Consider the following 18,560-nt stretch of genomic DNA (forward strand, 5'->3'; position numbering starts at 1 on the left):
GGGGTCACAAAAAGTGAGACACAACAACTGTGAAAGTTCTTCAACAGTGAGAATCCCTCACTCACTCAATGCTGTCCCTTCAGTGAGAAGCCCCTGCTCTGGGGCTGGGAATGAAGGCCTCACAGCAGCAGAATGGACAGCCAAAGCCCTACCCTGCAGACCTGCCCCTCTATGATACACACACCCTGCAAGGGACAGTTCAGGACATGCAACCACTATTAGTGTCCTCCCAGGCACGTCCGGGCCTTTCTGCTCCTGCCCGCTTCTCACTGGGCTGATCCAAGCTCCAACTCAGGTGCCACCCCGCCCATCTCCCTTAACCAGCAGACCCTTCATTCACAAATGGCTGGCGCCCGGGGAGATAACACCATGAAGGCAGACCTGGTCCTGGAGCTTTGAGTCGTGGGGGTGGGGAAGGGAAGGAATTCCTGGAGAAGCAGGCTGGTGGGATGGGCTTCAGAGAGGAATAACCGTCTGGACAGAAACTGAAAAGGTAGGGAGGCACTGACACTATCGGGGAGAGGAATGGGGTGGTGACAAACGCAGTGTGTGGTCAGTTGGACAGGGCGCAGAGGGCGGGACTGTGTGCCCAGCACAGGGGGGACAGCCGACACTGCCCAGCTAAACAAAAGATGTCATGACTGTGTGGGCACACACACTCATGAAGAGGGGGACCCCATAGCCAGGGAAGGTGCCTGCGTCCTGAGGGAGGCAGTCCTGCTCTGGTCTGGAGGCTGGGCACCCACAGCACTGCCTGACTGGCCAGGGCGCCAACCCGTCTAAATCTTCCTTTTGAGGAAGGTGCCACTCACCTCCCTGCCCGCCAGGCCCACTCCTGCGTGACACCTGTCACTGTCCACTGGAGAAGGACAGGCTGGGCCCCAGCACCCAAGCTGCCACCTGAGGGCTAGGGAGATGAAAGGGCCAGGTCAAGCTCCTCTCTACTGGGGCCCCAGGGGAGCCTGAACCAGCAGACTGACAATCTCCTCAGATCCCTCTGTGCCCACCTGGCCTATCCAAACCCAGACCCAGCCTTTCCCTGAAGTCCTGGGAGGAACCTGGGGAGCCCTGGGGAGTGCGGTTACCCAGGCCCATATGTGGCCATGTAGGGAAAGGCTGGCTCTGGCCGCCACACTGGAACCACAGCAGATGCCCTGCCCTTTGTCCCCACCAGCTGACAGCCCACCCTGTCCTACCACCTGCCCACTCACCACTCCTCTGTGTCTCCGCCCACTGCCACCCTTCTGACCCAGGGGCAGTTGGTCACCATGGCCCAGCAGCTCTTGGGGGCTGGCGGGTGGGGACGAGGGTGGCTGGCACACAGGCCTGTGAAAATGCTCTTTATTGGCTCCCAGGGATCAGAAGGGGACACTCAGGGAAGGAGTTGGGGAGCAGGGTGCTGGGCCTGGCTTCCCTGACATGGATGGAGGCCGCACCAGACAGTCACTGAGGCCTGCCTCAGCAGACGGAGTGGAGCAGAGGCCACTATCAGGCAGGCAACCCGGCTCCTGGCAGGTTCTGTGAGTGGCTGCCGCTGGGCACTGCTGGCTGGGCGCTGGGGAAGTGGTGGACCGGCTCCGGCCGCAGGCCTCACTTCCGGGCCTGCTCATAGTTGTTGGTGAACCAGACACAGGTCTCCTTCACGGCTGCAGAGGCGGGCAGGTGAGGGCCCGGTGGGCAGATAAGGGCCAGGGTGGTCCTAACCTCCCAGGAGGAGGGAGGAGGAGGGGGACCCAGGGAGTCCTGCCTCTGCAGTGAGGGCATGGAGGCCAAACCCACAGAGTGTCCCCCACAGAAGGCAGTGGGGAAACTGAGGCCTGGGCAGGGGCAGGGGCAGTGGTGGCCCCCGGGAGAGGCCGGAAGGCCCTGAGGAACAGGGTGGGAGGCTCACCCTGCTTGAAGGGCGTGAACTGGAAATCGGGCAGGTAGGCCCGCAGCTTGGCATTACTGGCCGTCTTCTTAAACTGCCCATCTGACTTGGTTGTATCAAACTGGGCACCTGGTCAAGGCCTCAGCACGACGGGAAGCCCCACCGCCCTCCGCCTGCTCTTGAGCCTGGCCCAGCTTTCCCAGAAGGAGCCTCCAGGGCAGAGCAGCAATGCCCCCACCCCCCAGCCGCCAGGGTGAGTGTCATGGGGGCATCAGGGCACAGTCTTCTGCAGGGAGGCTCGAGGCACCCCAGCCTCTGACCAAAGGATACAGTGACCTCCCCGTGGAAGTCCATGGCCTCCACCACGGCCTCAGCTGCCTCCTGGATGGACACCTCATCCTCCTCACCCACTGTGGGGAACCAGGGACCAACGGCCGGGTCAGGCCCCACTGCCCAATCCCCAGAAGTCCCCTCCCTGCTCGGCGGCTCCAGAGACAGATGGGGTCCCGCCCAGCTGGTGGGGGTAGGGGTGGGGCTGCTGGGCGCCCACCTGACAGGATGATGGGCTCCACCTCATCGTACTCCCGCAGGACCCAGATAAAGAGCCGGGCCAGGTCCTGCCAGTCAGACGTCCAGGGTCAGAGGCCACCAGTAACAGCCCACAGGCGCACGTCCCCTCTCCAGCCCAGGTCCCTCCCTTTGGGCATTGGCCGGCCAGCTGTGCCCCAAGTCCCTCCTCCAGATGAGCTCAGAGCTACCTCAGTGACTCTCTCACAGACAGGAACCTACAGGGCCCCAGAGAGGATGGGGGCAGCCTGGACCCCCACCCCTTTCCAGGCTCCCTCCCGCCTGCCCATGGCCAGCATGGCGGCCCCAGGAGACGTTCTGAGGGACAGCCGTGCCCCGCTGTGGCACCAACCAGTGAGTAGATGAACTGCCTCCGGGGCCTCCCTGTGCCCCACACCGTCAAGGCTGAGCCGCTGCCTGTGGGTCGGGAGGGCAGGTGTCAGAGGTGCTGTGGCAGCATCAGCCATCCCCCCTCCCTGGGTTGCGCCCCAGGGGCCCCCGCGGGCAGCAGGCACTCACTCTTGGCCAGGTGCACCTTGTGGATGAGGCCAGGCAGTACATGGCCGTCCTCGATACTGAAGTTGTCGTGGGGCCCGAAGACATTGGTGGGGATGACAGCGGTGAAGGTGCAGCCATGCTGCTGGAAGTAGGCTCTGCGGCGGCACAGCATCCCCTCTGGCCCTCACCCTGGGGCCACTGGCCCATCCCATCCCGAGTCCCGCCCCAGCTGAGGTCTGGGAGCCCTGCTGGGCTGCCCCCTGGGTCCGCCCACTACGGGGCACCCCGGACCCCTTCCCCAGCCCTGACTGGCCTCCACCCAGGGGGCGCAGGAGGAGGACCTGTTCTGCACGTCGATCATCCTCTTGGCGTAAGAGTAGCCAAAATTGCTGCTGTGCGGCGGCCCGTTGTGAATCTGGGGAAGCAGAGGACCCGCTGCTTCTCAGTCCCACCCCCAGGCCAGGCCCCACCCTGCCCAGGCCCCTCCCCTCACCATGGTCTCATCGATGGGGTAGGTGGTCTTGTCTGGGAAGATGCAGGTGGACAGGCAGGAGACCACCTTGTGCACGCCCACCTCGAAGGCCGAGTGTAGCACATTATCATTGATGTGTATGTTTTTCCTCTGCGGGGGGGTGGGAAGCAGGGCTCAGGCCCCTCCAGGCAGGGTCCAAGGCCTCACCTGCTCCTCCAGAGGGGACGCACCCTGGAGGCCACATCTGAGCCTGAGTTCCAGCTACTCCCAGGGCCCACCCCCAGGACTGCAGAAGGGTCTAGGCCTGCCTCCCCTGAGGTTGCGGGAGGACCTCGGAGGAGAGGGCTACACCCCAAGCTCAGGGCTGAGCCCCACCCTCAGGGGCTGCTGAGGTGGTGCAGAAGCCCAGGGGGCCCAATCTGGCCCTGAGGCAGGGAGGGAATATGGGGACCTTCCACACCCCCAATCCCCAATCCCTGGCTCTACTGCTCAGTAGCAGTGAAGCCTGGGCCGGCCACACCCCTCCTCGGGCCTCACTTCCCTCTCCGAGGACATGAGCTGGCCGGGGCATTTGGGTGGTCTGGGGAGAGGGGAGAGGTGGTGGTCAGGCAGTCTCCCGGGAAGGCTGTCGCTGAGACAAAGAGGACAGGCCCACGTGCAGAATCGGATCTAAGCTTCCACCATCTCAGGCCCAGAACAGAGCTGAACCACACCAAGGCCAGCGGCAGAGACAGGGACAGCCCTCAGGGGCAAAGCCTGGCATGGGTGGGGCCCTGGGACGGCCCAGCTCACACCTCTGCAGCCCAGGGTGCGCCCCAGGCTCAGTGCAGCTGGACCTCCTGGGAGCAGGGGCATCTGGAGGCCCAGGAGGCAGGAAGCAGTTGAGGCAGGGTCACACGGCAAATGCTGGCTTCTCTCAGCTCACCCAAACCCCATTTACCTCTTGGCTTTCCCTATTGGGCCAAACATCCCCCAGTCTACCTGTGTGCCCCTCTGCCTACAGCCCAAGTGTAGGGCACTTGGGGGCCCTCGGGGCTGCCCCACCTGCTGGGCCAAGCCCTGACCCTCAGGAGCTTCATGGGGCCAGAGCAAGAGCTTGGGAAGCTGGCCAGAAAGCCCCCAGAATCTGGGATCCTGGCTCCCAGTGCTCACTGGGGCTCTTCCTTACCCAGAAGTCCAAATTGTATTTGATATTCCGGAACAGGCCCCCCACCATTGCAGCAAGATGGATGACAAGTGTGGGCTGGACCTGTTCAAACAGCGCTCGGGTCTGTGCAGCATCCCTGTGGGGAAGCCAGGCCATCAGAGGCTGCTTGGAGGCCCGAGGGAACGAGCGCCCTGGCTCAAGGCACTGGGGACAGGAGCCAGGCAGGGCCAAAGGCAGGAGGGGCTGCCAAAAGGGAAAGTGACCAGGCCAGGTCCTGGCTGGTAGGAGTGTGTGGACTTCCAGGAAGAGAAAGGAGGAAGTCTGCCCAGGAGCAAAGCTGTGCACACCCTGGCCAGGCCAGCCATCTGGCAGGGAGGGCCCGGATGCGAGGCCCCGGATGCAAGGCCCCGCTAGGGACAGGGCTGGTCCGGAGCTCTCAGTCTGGAGAGGTCACAGTGGGGGTGCTCCAGGGATGGGCGGACTCACGTGAGATCAGCATCCTTGGAGGAGACAAACACCCAGTCCTCTCCGGGCAGCCTGGCTCCATCTTCTACCACCTTCTGGATGGCTCTGCCCACCAGCCCTGAGCCCCCAGTCACTAGGATCCGCCTGGTCCCCCGAGGATCACTCATGGTGGCTACACCTGTAGGGCCAAATTATGTGAGGCTGAGGCCATCTGCTCCCATCCCACAGAACCCCACTCCCCTGGGCTGCCCCAGCCCAGGGTCACCGCCCCTAGCGCTGGGGCACAGTATGAGGTCACCAGGCCAGGGAGACTTCCTGCTGGGGACGAGGCAGACCCAGCTAGCCTGAGCCATCCGCTCCTCTCAGTTCTTTTCCCCAGGGAGCCCTGTGCCTAGAGCTGCACAGGGGGCCTGGGGCTACCACTCAGCCCGGAGAACCAACCCTGATCCCAACTGGACCAAGAAAGAGAACATTTGGCTCCTCTCTGGCTCAGAAGACGGGAGGCAGCCAACCTTGGGTCTAGGGCTTTCTGGCCAAAGTCCACATGCTACTGACTGCGGGAAGGGGAGGTGCCTGTGTTTGCAGCCCAGTGCCCACTGCAGCTAGCCTTGGAAAGCTTGGTTCCTTGTGGGCAGGTAAAGCTTCTGGCTACCTGGAGAAATAGACAGGCCTCAGGGCACCACCACCTCGGAGGACCCTATCCTGGGGGCTGGAAATCTGCTCGGGCAGCTACCGGAGGGCTTTGAACTCCCCGGCCAGAGCAGGCAGCCCGGACCAGAGGGGGCCCTTCCAGGACATTTTGCTGCTCCTGATGGCACGGGCAGTGTAGCAGCAGGCCCTGGGGTAGACGCTACTGCAGCCGGGCGCCTCCCACGTTTCCCCAGGCGCTTCCCAAGGCCTCCACCCCTGGACCAACCTCTGAGCCCACTCACACAGTGCAGTTGGGCCCCTTCCGTGCTTCTTGGGTTCCCTCCCACGCCCCCAGTTCCCGGCACCCTTCAGGCATATCTGATGGTCAGGGGGCACCCAAGGTCCAGGTCCCGGCTCGCCATGCCTCGCCTTCTTACCTGCGCCTTATCCCACCTGCCGGCAGAGCCGCTTCCGGCGCCGGCTGGGCGCCCAGCCACTCGCCGGAGCCAGGTGGAGGGGGCAGGACCAGGTCAGGCCCTCCCGAGGCACTCTGGGAAGTGGAGTCCTCGAGGGCCGCCCCGGGCGCTGCAGGGACATGAAGTCCAGGGCCGCGTAGTAGCCTGGGAAATGTAGTTCCCTTCGGCTCCGCCCCACCAAGGCCGCTCACTACTAGCCTCTAACCCCGACCCTGCCGGTGTTGGGCCGGTGGGAGAGGACGCGAGGTAGCGCATCTCCGAAAGCCTGCAGGCTCTGAACGGAGGAGTAGCGGCAGGGCCAAAGAATATTCTGAAAACGGAGGAGCTGCAGCTGCTCGGTGCTTTCCTAGGGTAAAAACTGCATTTGTGAGAAGCAATTGCAACAGTTACTATATTCAAGACACTGAGGGGGGCAGTATATAAAATATACTTTAATAAATACATTAAAAAGACAAACACATTTCACGAGATTATTAATAGCAGGAGATCACTTGGGGGCCACTGTTGCAGTAATAAGGACTCAGAAGTTTACTGACTGAAGCAACAGCAAGTTGGAAGAATTAAGAGGATTCCTGCTTCATTGGCTAGGAAAGCTAAGGGAAGAAGTTAGGTACAAGGCCTGGTGTGATGGTTGGTGTCAACTGCCCGCCAACTTGACGAGGCTGTAGCACCCAGTGATTCACACACAAATCTAGGTGCTGCCAGTGAAGATACTTCATAAACAGTAGCATCTTAGATCAGCTGACTTTAAGAAAACTAGACTTTCCTTGATAATGCGGGTCTCATTCATTCAGGAGGATTCCCAGGTGGCACAGTGGTAAAGAATCCACCTGCCAATTTAGGAGGCACAGTTTTGATTCCCGAGTCAGGAAGATCCCCTGGAGGAGGAAGTGGCAGCCCACTCCAGTACTCTTGCCTAGGAAATCCCATGGACAGAAGAGCCTGGCTGGCTACAGTCCAGGGGGTCGCAGAGCCGGACACGACTGAGCGAGCACATCCATTCAGCTGCAAAGCCTTAGAGCAAAACTGAAGTTTCACTGAAGAAGACATTCTACTTCAAGACTGGAGCATTAACTCCTGCCTGAGACTTCTAGTCTGCCAGGCTGTCCTACAGACTTCAGACTTGCCAGCCCCACAATCATGTAAGTCAGTCCCTGGAAATACATCTATATCTACCTATCTATATATACATATATGTATTTGTTATATATAGAGTTTGAGTTTCTGTCTAGGGCACTGCAAGTATGGTGAATGGAGTTTTCACCAAGGGAAGTAAAGAGCCGGAATAAAAGCAACTGTAAACTGAATCCAGCAGCATAGTAAAAGGATTATACACATGATTAAGTGGGATTTATTTCTGCAATGCAAGGGATGGTTCAATTAAAAAAAAAAAGAATCAAATACACCACATTCATAGAACAAAGAACAAAAAAGTTCTCAGCTGAGGTAGATAAAGCATTTGATAATGTCTAACACCCTTTCATGATAAGAACACTCAACAAACCAGGAACAGAAGAGAACTTCCTCAACTTAATCAAGGGCATTTATGAAAAACCCACAGCTAACATCACACTCCTTTAACATCCCAAAGGAAATCAGTCCTGAATATTCATTGGAAAGACTGATGCTGAAACTCCAATACTTTGGCCACCTGATGTGAAGAACCGACTCATTGGAAAAGACCCTGATGCTGGAAAAGGTTGAAGTCAGGAGGAGAAGGGGATGACAGAGGATGAGATGGTTGGATGGCATCACTGACTTGATGGACATGAGTTTGAGCAAGCTCTAGAAGATGGTGAAGGACAGGGAAGCCTGATGTGCTGCAGTCCATGGAGTCGCAGAGTTGGACACAACTGAACGACTGAACAACATCATACTCAATGAATGAAAGAATAAAAGCTTTCCCCTTTAGGTAAGAAATTAAACAAGAATGCTCATTTTTGCCACTTCTGCTCAAAATTGTACTGGAAGTTCTGGCCAGAGTGACTGGGCAAAAAGAAAAACAAGGCACCCAGACTGATAACACCACTGTGACTTCCTACAAGAAAGGAGGATGGATTCCAGATGGGCTGAAACAAGATGTGTTCATGACAATCCACGCCTTGATGACCCAATATCCACATCAGTACATTTTCTCAAAAAGCAGTTTCAAAGCTTCCACCCATCCATTCCAACACGTAATTATTACATAACTCTGAAGCTGCTCCCTCCTCTACCCCAAAGGAACATCATCCAGTGTCTCTTCATTAATTGCGTCCTGTTTCATCCAGTGTTTCTGAGCCATGTCTTCTTTATCTCTGACAAGACTCCATCATATTTTTTGCATCTAATGAACTTAATTTGAAGAGGTAAAGGGAAAAGAAAGGAAATTAGCTTTAAAATTTGACTCTAGGACTTCCCTGACAGCCCAGTGGTTGACTCTGGACTTCCACTATAGGGGGCTCAGGGAACTAAGATTCTACACTCCCCAAGGCATAGTCAAAATAAATAAATAAAATATGGTGTCACATTAAGGAAATAAATATGGAAAGAGCTGCAGTCTTTGTTAATTAAAGCCTGGGGCAAGCTTATTTTTTCCTGTTGGTGATCTACTTCTTTTTCCTGGGTGTTTGTGATCCAGTCATTTCATGAAACTTCATGTTCTCTGTTTTTTCTTTTGCTCACAATCAAGTCTTTCAGTGTCAAGAGTAGGCACTCCTTTAGTTCAGGAAGGTTTTCTTCTGCTACAGCTTTGAATCTAGATAGTCTGGGTGAAACACTGTGGGCAACACCCAAATCCCACCTTTTCATTGTCAGTTTATCAGGTTCCTTTGAGTCAAAATAAAACTTCCGGTTATATTTTGCTCTATTTTATTTTGGCTGCACTGCACATAATGTGGGATCTTAGTTCCCTGACCAGGGATCAAACCCATACTCCCTACAGTGGAAGCCTGGAGTCTTAACCACTGGACTGTCAGGGAAGTCCCATATTTTACTTTATGTTTATATATCTGTATATTTCCTCAAATGATCATGTATTGCTTCTGTAATGAAGTTATTTAATCTGCCTGCAGGAAAATGGCTGAGCACGTTTAGTTTCATTAGACATGTGACACTTAGCCCCTAAGCAGTGAAAGGTATGCCAAGAGTTCAGTGGATGGTCACAAAGGCACAGCCTCCCCCTGCCCACCCCCTGATGCTTGGGCAGTGCTTGCCAACTAACCTTCCTATAGATATCCTGTGTTTCATGACCACTGGCTTCTTTTATATCTGTTTTCTCTATTTACACCATGTGTTTTAAATTTTTAATGTTATTATTGTATAGAAAACATCCATACTATGCAAATATATTCTCTGTGGAAGAACTGGCTGGAAAAAAGAACAGTCCAAATGACATGCACACTCTTAATGTTTCATATGGCCTGACTCAAGCAGAGTTGGCATGCAGAAAGGTGAAGCTGAGCCAGCAAAGCCACAGGGCCAACAGCAAGGGCTGAGCTGCCCAAGATGGAACACTCACATCCTGCTCAACTAATTAGCATCTGAAAACAACCAGCCAGGACCAAACGGTGACCAGAGTTACGTGATCTTCTCCTGATGCTCAGAGCTGCTGTGTGATAGAAGATTGATTATACAAACGTTTGGTAGCCCATCTGGATTTCAAAGGCATTTAGAACCCACCTATGATGCAAATAAACCGAAGACCTACATTTTAAATTTCAGAAATAAAATCTGGATGCACGTGAAAATAGTAACTTTCAAAGTATCAATTTGTCCACAGATGTCTCACAGCTACACTGAATCCAGGAGGCTAGCAGGTCCTGCTGGCTGGGGCAGGCAGGCCTGGGCTACCCCTCGTTGTGGGAAACACGTGAAATGCGCACGTTGGTCTCCGATGGAGAAACAGTCCAGTCCCTCATGCTGGTCTCACTCTGTGCTGCGCCATGTGCTGAGGACATCCTTCTGGGGCCCTCCTTGCAGCAGCAGCCAGCCCTACGCTCCCCCTGCCAGCGGCTACTTAGCTTACAGAGATCCACACCACCTGGCTGCACAGATGCGATTTCTGATGAGTCCGAAAGCTGGACTTCCAGATGAAGCTCTTCCCGCACTTTGAGCACCGGAACGGCCTCTCTCGTGTGTGGATCCGCTGGTGCTGGGCGAGGAGAGTGCTATAACTGAAGGGCTTTCCGCACCACTGGCACCCGAAAGGCTTCTCCTCGCTGTGGACGCGCTGGTGGCGGTGCAGCGTGGAGAGCCGCGTGAAGGCGCGGCCGCACTGCCCGCAGGTGTGCGGCTTCTGGCCGGTGTGCGCGCTGCGGTGCTGCGCCAGGTGCGAGCGCTGGCTGAACGCACGGCCGCACTCCCCGCACGCGTGCGGCTTCTCGCCGCTGTGCGTGGCCCGGTGTCTCACCAGGCGCGAGAGGTATCGGAAGGTCTTGGTGCACGTTTCGCACGTGTGGGCTGTCTGCCCTTTAGCGTTTGTCTCGCGGCTACAGAAAAGGTCGGGTCCCCATTTACCGCCTTTCTGGGCCCCTTCTCCTTTGGAGATGGTCCAGAAGGTTCCATGTGATGGTCTCTCCTGGATAAGGAAGTTCTCCAGGCTCCCTAGCCTGCCCTCCTGCCCAGGGGCTTCTTTGCAAACCGGTTTTGGAGGCTCACCCGCGGAGAGGCGTCCAGATGCTCCTCCTGGAGGCTCTGCAGCTGGAGTCATTTTCACCCTTGCAGTCACATGTTTACACAAAGACCCCTGGGTGGAATCTGAAATAGAGAAAGGGCCCACGTGTTACCTTGTTTGAGAAGGTCCACCTGGGCCCCCACTCTGTGCCCGCAAGTATCAACCACCTGCAGGCCCTCTCCACGAGGTGTCTCACGGGTGAGTCCAGGCTTACTGGCTGTGTGCATGTGCCCACCTCCTTCATGGACCTTCCCCTCATATGTCAACTTTTTCTCTCCACTTTTTTCTAAGAAAGTTGAAGTTTGTAGCTGACGCTGCAAGCACCTTACACCAAGCCCCTGCCTCCCTGGGATTCCAGCCCTGCTGCAGCAGACAGCTCTGAGAGCTCCGCCTGCCAGCATCCTCTGGGGCACGCATGCCTCTGTCTTAGCCGAGGTCTGTACTTCCAGCCCAGGCTGCAGACAGGTACTGCCCCGGGGTGAGGGACCAAGGACAAGTGTCCCCCTCCCTTGCTCTGATGGGCAATCCCAGATGCCTCCTGTAGCCTCTCAGTGGTCATGCTCCTGGAGCTGTGGTGCTCCACACGCTGGCAGTGGCAGCTCTGTACTGACTTTTCTCTCCTCTCTCTCTTCCTGCTTTCTCTTGCCTGCTTCCAAAAATTACTGCCTTCCAAATACACATCTATACCTGAAACTCTAAGGCTCTACACTCCGGAAACCCAAAGGACTGGAACTGGCCCTCAGGAAGGGTTTCTGGGACAATGCTCTCTCTGCTCAGACGTACACAGGCATCCAGTGCAGGAATGAGGTGTCAGAGCTGGACAGGACAGCCAGTGGGTGTGCAGAGAGGTGAAGAACTGGGTGGTATGAGGAACTCCCTATATTTGGTGTCAGAAGTGATGCTGTGAGGAGAACAGAAGTTTCCGTTTAAGGGCAGGTGGGCAGACACTTCCAGATCATGCAAAGGTCACCAGGGGCCACTGTTACCCGTGGCCAGCAGCAGTTCTGGGAGGTGAGATGTCTGGCTTGACTGATGTTAAGTGTTCTGGATCTCAAACTTATGCCAAGGGCATTATTTGGAGCCTGAGACCCATGATGTTGAGAACCAGCCCCAATTTTCACGACTTGAGCCAAGAGCCTCCCCATAGCTCTGGCTGGTTTGGTTGGGTTTTCAGTTCCTTGTAACTGAGGGTTCTAAGTGATAGCTCATCCCATGGGAGAAACTGAGGCACAATTTGTTAAGCATCTGGCACAGTGCTGGACTCCCAGAAAATTGTCCTCAATCTGCAATGAAGGGGAAGGGCAACAATCACAGCCTTTACCCCTTCATCGTTAACTGGCTGCCTGTTTTCAGTTGATGGATATCCATGTGCCTGGGAAAGGACACCAAGGGACAAGCCAACAAAAGTGCACTTTATGACTATGTCCTTCTGTCTGGATGTTGACAACACTGGCTGTGTATGCTGAGTGCAAATACTGAACAACCAGAGGCCTGTGGCTCCCCTCACTCACCTATGCCGGCATTTCCCACAATCTCTGCTTCCTGGGCCCCCAACAGGTCTGAGCCCCAGGGCTCCCTTCCTTGCTCCAGTTGGGAGATCAGATCTGGTTTGGATCCTGGAACCTCTGCCCGAGAGGAGAGGGGAAATGGGTGAACTGAAGTGCTAAGGCAAGCTTGGCTTCCCGCTCCAGAGGCAGTCTGGGACTGGGGAGTTAGCTGGCCCCACGATGCAGACTCTGAAACATGGAGTCTCCCCAGGAGGTTGAGGTGGGTGGGGAGCAGGGCAGGGATGAGGACTCAACAGAGGCCTGCCTCTGTGAGAGACGCGGACACCTCTAGTCTCCAGGCAGCAAAGTGCTGGCAGAGGCCCTGCCCCGGGGATGGGTCCAGAGACCCCACCTGTCACCTGGGAGCAGAATGTCCCACCTCTGGTCCCAGAGTCACAGCAAGCCTGGCCCCTCCCAGATCCCACCTCAGCTCTGAGGGGTACTGGGGGTGGGGAGGAGGGAAGGGCTCACCCAGAGAGATCAGGATCCTGTAAGTCTCCAGCATCACGTCTCTATACAGGGTCCTCTGCCCAGCGTCCAGACGCGCCCCTTCTTCCTGGGTGAAGTGCACAGCCACGTCCTCAAAAGTCAGGAGGCCCTGAAACAACACTGGTTCTGCCCATGGGGTCAGCACATCAGGATTCAAGGCGGAGGAGGCAGATGGCTCACCAGCAGACATGTGGGACCCCTGGACTCCATCTCAAGGTACCCTGCTTGCCAGGGAACCCCTAATGACAACCGTCAACGCAACCTATCCATACCCCAACCTGCTCAGTACCGCCTTTCCTGGTGAGTGTCCCTCCACAGCCTCCGGAAAGCCCTGGGGAACAACGCGCAGGGGCAAGGGAAGCCCCTGTGAGGCCCCGTCCTGGAGAGGACCTGGGACTCAGGGTCCCAAGTGAAGCGGGCTCCGAGGAAAGATCTTCTGGGAGGCAAGGAGCCCAGGTCCGGGGGGCAGGCGCGCTCACCTGGGGCCAGGCGGCCGGGGGGCTGCCCGCCATGCCGGCTCCCCGTCCCTCCGCGGCGAGGGCAGCGGCGGCGGCAGGGCGGCCTGCAGACAGGAGAGAAGGCAGGGGACGGCGGTGGGCCTAGGGCTCCGGAGCCAGCCCCAGCCCTGCAGCGGCTCCAGCTCGCAGGCCGGCCGGGACAGGGGCCTCGCGAGGACGCAGAGCTCTGCGTTAAGGTGCGAGCACCAGGGCGCGCTGGTCAACCATAATAGAGCAGCGTAGCTGGGTGGGCGCCGCGCGGGCAGACGGAAGTCGGCTCACGCCCTGTCCCGCCCGCCTACGGCAAGGCTGGAGCTCCAGGTCAGCTCGGCTCCCGAAAGCTCCCCGCTCCGCCCCGCCCCGCCCCGCTTTGTCTCCACAGGCCCCGCCCCTTCGACCCTCGGCCCCGCCCCACGCCCCGCCTCCTTGGGCTCCGGCCCTGGGACACCTGCGACGCTTGCTGAACTCAGAGATCACGGGCCATTGCCGCTGAAGTTCTAGTTCCGTGGGTCTGAATGTACTTCGGAGTCAACATGAGGAAGCTCTCCTGGAGACTCTATGGAGGGCAGACTTTAGCACCCTCCCGTTCCTAGGACGTTCCTCACCTTCTCCACTGCCTGGCCGGTGCTGAAGGGCCTGCTAGTCACACACGCCTCCCAGGATCTGGGCTTGGCGCTGGTACAACTCTGTCAGGAAGGAAGGGAGGGAGGGAAGAAAAAAAAAGAAAGAAAGAGGCACCTGGTCCAGATACCAGGAAGGTTTGTGGTTGTGACCAACCGGTGTTGGAAAAGTCCTGCTTCCAGGTACAAGAAGGTTTGGAGCAGCGGAGGTGCTGCTCAGGTTAGGAGACAGATGACTGACTAGATCCTACGCAGGCAGTTGGTCCAGCATAACGAAGCGCAGCTGGTAGTAGCGAGGACGATCGTTACTCTTGATTCTTCTATGGCAGTCACGCTGCACGACGGGATAGACCCCACCCCAGATTTGATTGCGATGTGGACTTATGGTGCCACACACACACCAAGAAGGTAGCAAAACATTTACTACTTACATGAGGAGGCTTTTCTGGGGGCAGCAAGGCAGCCCGCTGAAAATGGCTTGAAAAACCTGGCAAAGAAGACTGGATTGGGGTTTGATGGTGGTTAGAGGGTAAGCCAGGGTATTCCCACCTGCAGGCAGGGAGTTGGAGGGAGCACCCAGGCCTTCTCATCCACTTGTCCAGATGTGGGGCAAAGGGAAGAGGGAGAGGTGAGGTTTAAAAGCCGCAGCACTGAAAGGAATGCAGACTGTCAACATCTTTCTGCTGCAGGCTGTGGCTTCAGAGCTCCTCACACACCCCATAGCATTCACAGTGTTTGCACACTTTGCACTATCAAGTGATTCACGTTCCTTTCAACCACGTATATTTGTCGATGTAGACATTGGTTGCCTGTACTGATTTTTTATCACGGCAATTAGATGGACATTGAACCTCAAACTGCAAATATTTTATTTTTATAAGCATATTTAATGACAACTATATTTTCAAAAAGCTAAATTTCAGCATTTCAGCTTTAAAATTCAAGAGCAGAGAAAACCAATCTACGGTGAAAATACTGAGAGAAGTGTTAAGAGTCCGGGGGCAGGGGGGAGGCACTGGCTATGCAGAGCCTTGAAATTCTTCGGGGTGATGGTGACACTCCTTATCTATATAAGGGTTTGAGTCACAGAAGTGTCTGCATATGTCAAAGTTCATATAAGGATACATGTAAAACATGCATTTCACTGTCTAAGCTTTACCTAAAATGTCTGCTATAAACATATTATAGTCTAGTCGGTGATTTGCATGGTGAATTAGGAGTGGACTGTACTAATATCTGCAACTTACTTTGAAATGCACCAGAAAAATAAGATGAATAAGTAGAGAGGATAGATAAACAGCTGAATAAATACATGATAAAGAAAGATAGCAAAACAGTAATTTGTTGTTGTTGTTCAGTCGCTAAGTCACATCTGACTCTTGACCCCATGGACTGCAGCACTCCAGGCTTTCCTGTCCTTCACTATCTCCCGGAGTTTGCTCGAATTCATGTCCACTGAGTTGTTGATGCCATCCAACCACCTCATCCTCTGTCACCCCCTTCTCCTCCTGCCTTCAATATTTCCCAGCATCAGGGTGGTTTCCAGTGACTCAACTCTTAGTATCAGGTGACCAACAGCCACCTGTTGGAGCTTCAGCTTCAGCATCAGTTCTTTCAATGAATATTCAGGGAATAAACACATGATAAAGAAATACAGCAAAACAGTAATAGTAGAAACTAAATACTGTGTATATGAAGGCTCACTGTACAAGATTTTTCAAATGTATTTTAAAAAATAGTCATGATATTGGCATTTTTCATTTATCAAGTTTTATTTTACAACTTTATACTCATTAACTTTAACTTATGTTGGGGTTAACTTCAGCTTCTTATTTTGAAATAACTTTAAACTCACAGGAAGTTGCAAAATACTAAAGAATTCCCATGTTCTCTTCACTCAGTGTTTCCCAATAAAACATCTTACATTATTAAAGCCAGGAAATGGATGATGGTATTAATTCATGTACAGACCTCACCTGATTTCATCAGTCTTGCATGCACTCTTTATTTGGGGAGTTCAGTTCAGTTCAGTCGTTCAGTCATGTCCCACTCTTTGTGACACCATGGACTGCAGCACAGTGGGCCTCCCTGTCCATCACCAACTCCTGGAGTTTACTCAAACTCATGTCCATTGAGTTGGTGATGCCATCCAACTATCTCATCCTTTGTTGTCCCCTTCTCCCGCCTTCAATCTTTCCCAGCATCAGGGTCTTTTCAAATGAGTCAGTTCTTCTAATCAGGTGGCCAAAGTATTGCAGTTTCAGCTTCAGCATCAGTTCTTCCAGTGAATATTCAGGACTGATTTCCTTTATGATTGACTGGTGGATCTCCTTGCAGTCCAAGAGACTCTCAAGAGTCTTCTCCAACACCAGAGTTCAAAAGCATCAATTCTTTGGTGCTCAGCTTTCTTTATTGTCCAACTCTCATATCCATACATGACTACTGGAAAAACCATAGCCTTGACTAGACAGACATTTGTTGGCAAAATAATGTCTGCTTTTTAATACGCTCTCTAGGTTGGTCATAACTTTTCTTCCAAGGAGTAAGAGTCTTTTAATTTCATGGCTGCAGTCACCATCTGCAGTGATTTTGGAGCCCAAGAAAATAAAGTCTGTCACTGTTTCTACTGTTTCCACATCTATTTGCCATGATGTGATGGGACCAGAAGCCATGATCTTAGTTTTCTGAATGTTGAGTTTTAAGCCAACTTCTTCACTCTCCTCTTTCACTTTGATCAAGAGACTGTTTAGTTCTTTTTTGGTTTCTGCCATAATGATGGTGTCATTTGTATATCTGAGGTTATTGATATTTCTTCCAGCAATCTTGGGAGTAGGGGTATATTTTTTGAAATTCTGTCACCCCTGTGGAGTCTTGTAACCACCACCACGATCAGGACACAGCATTGCTCCATGGCAACAAAGAAATGCCTTTGTGCTACTTCTGTATAGTCACATCACCCTAGGACTGTAACCCCTGGAGATCACCCTGAGTCTCTGTCACTATGGTGTCATCATGTTTTAAGATTGGCTTTACCATTCAGGATAATGCCCCGTAATCTGCCCATGTGGCATTAGAATTGTGTTCCTTTTGGTTGCAGACTTTTCTCCCCGCCGTGAGGCTGGACCTGGGTTTGTTTGTTCATTCAACTGTTAAAGGACATTTGGCAGTTGTGAATAAAGCTGCTATAAATATTTAGATGCAGACCTTACTGTGAACATGTTTTTATTTTTGTAGGATAGATAATCAATAAATGCAATTGCTGGGTCACATGACAAGTTTATGTTTAACTTTGCAAGAAACTACCTAACTCTTTTCCAGAGTTCTTTTTATATTCCCACCAGTATGGCAGGAGTGATGCACTCCTTTACCTGAATTTAGTGTTTTCACTATTTTTATTTAATTTTAGCCATTTGGAGAGATTCATTCTGAGAGATGCATTCTGATAGATATCCCACTATGAATTTAATTTGTATTTTCCCTTATCACTAAAGATGTTGAATATCTTTTCATGTGCTTTTTTGTTATCTGTATATTGTTTTTTGATGACATTTCTGGTCAAATCTTTTATCCATGTTCTAATTGAATTTTTCATTTTCTTACTGTTTAGTGAATTCCTCATATATTCCAGATACAAATTCTTGGTCAGATATATGATTTGCAAATATTTTCTCCCAGTCTGCAGCTTGTCATTTCATCCCCTTGACAGAATTTTTTGAAGACCACAAGATCTGTGGGTTGCAGGGCAAATTGAGCAGTGGAGGCACTCAGATATGAAAAAAGGTAAAATAACTAATGGGTCAAATCTTTCTTGCTTTTCTTCCTGTTCCAGTCTATAACTCCAGGAATACTCAGGAACCAGTGCAGTACTTGCAATAGTAGCTGAGGAACATTTTGTAGTATTGATTCATATTTCTCTTGAATTTGTATGTATGTAAGTCTAAATGAAACATTCATTTGACTTAAGGAAATAACTGGAAAAAAAATAAACTTACCATTTTAGGCATTGATTTTAAAAATTACCAAGGGCAAGTAGATACTACTGGCACTGACATGATTAGAGACGTTAAAGGTGTGTGTGTAGAAGCCAGAATTTTGACCAAAAATTTAGAAGCATTTTTTGTGTTCTGTATTGTGTTACTGGGAGCCTGACCTCAATTGTGATCACGAAGACATCCTCTGGAACAATTAAAAGATCATATGCAAGACTTTCTGGATCTACCCAAAGATGAAACATCTTGGGAAAACTTATCACATTTGACCTTGTAGCTGCCCCTGGACTTGTGATGGGGATGCTAAGCACTTTAAAGAAAGTAGATTAGGTTAGATTCTAGAAGAATCAGAAGAGTTAAGCAAAACATGATTCTCAAATAGAGAGCAAATCTTGGTCCTAAGGAGAAAATGAAATCTGAACTTAGCACCACTCACAGGTATTTGAGACAGACTGTTTATTAATATTGACAAAAGTTTAACAAAAAAAATTCCAAGGTTAACTGTTTTACATTTTTTTTTAACAACTGATGAGCCAACACTGATGCATTATTAAGAACTGAAATCTCCATCAAATTGCTTTTGCACTTTTGTTAAAAGTCCGCATTGGTGTGGATCTGTGCCTGGTTCTTTATTCCGCT

The 18,560-nt window shown here is 52.9% G+C and overlaps 1 protein-coding gene across 4 annotated transcripts; it reads right to left on the minus strand.

The window, feature by feature from the left end:
* Window positions 1–856: 856 nt before the first annotated feature.
* On the minus strand, window positions 857–13,174 carry GFUS (GDP-L-fucose synthase). Of its 4 annotated transcripts, XM_065903599.1 has the most exons (13): window positions 12,798–13,174; window positions 12,291–12,404; window positions 10,764–10,862; window positions 5,041–5,197; window positions 4,576–4,690; window positions 3,429–3,557; window positions 3,277–3,350; window positions 2,957–3,012; window positions 2,790–2,854; window positions 2,421–2,487; window positions 2,201–2,280; window positions 1,892–1,991; window positions 881–1,646 (listed from the first exon to the last, which is right to left on the minus strand). In XM_065903599.1, exons 1-13 carry the CDS (start codon window positions 13,003–13,005, stop codon window positions 1,591–1,593), a joined length of 1,320 nt encoding a protein of 439 aa, XP_065759671.1. In that variant the 5' UTR covers window positions 13,006–13,174; the 3' UTR covers window positions 881–1,590. The 4 variants fall into 4 exon arrangements, with proteins under 4 accessions (XP_065759670.1, XP_065759672.1, XP_065759671.1 ...); XM_065903600.1 differs by lacking the exon at window positions 3,429–3,557 and having other exon boundaries at window positions 880–1,646; XM_065903601.1 differs by lacking the exons at window positions 10,764–10,862; window positions 12,291–12,404; window positions 12,798–13,174 and adding an exon at window positions 6,087–6,212 and having other exon boundaries at window positions 888–1,646; window positions 2,957–3,090.
* Between the last annotated feature and the right edge of the window lie 5,386 nt (window positions 13,175–18,560).

This window comes from Muntiacus reevesi, chromosome 12 (genome assembly GCF_963930625.1).
Source record: "Muntiacus reevesi chromosome 12, mMunRee1.1, whole genome shotgun sequence".
NCBI lineage: Eukaryota > Metazoa > Chordata > Mammalia > Artiodactyla > Cervidae > Muntiacus > Muntiacus reevesi.

What these genes read in the sequence shown, in the direction of transcription:
- GFUS (XM_065903599.1), bottom strand. Translation starts at nt 13,005, where the DNA reads ATGTCTGCTGGTGAGCCATCTGCCTCCTCCGCCTTGAATCCTGATGTG. An exon ending in TCCAAGGATGCTGATCTCAC is followed by an intron (nt 4,691 to 5,040) that starts GTGAGTCCGCCC and finishes GCTTCCCCACAG; the next exon opens with GGATGCTGCACAGACCCGAG. An exon ending in GGCAGTTCATCTACTCACTG is followed by an intron (nt 2,488 to 2,789) that starts GTTGGTGCCACA and finishes TCTGACTGGCAG; the next exon opens with GACCTGGCCCGGCTCTTTAT.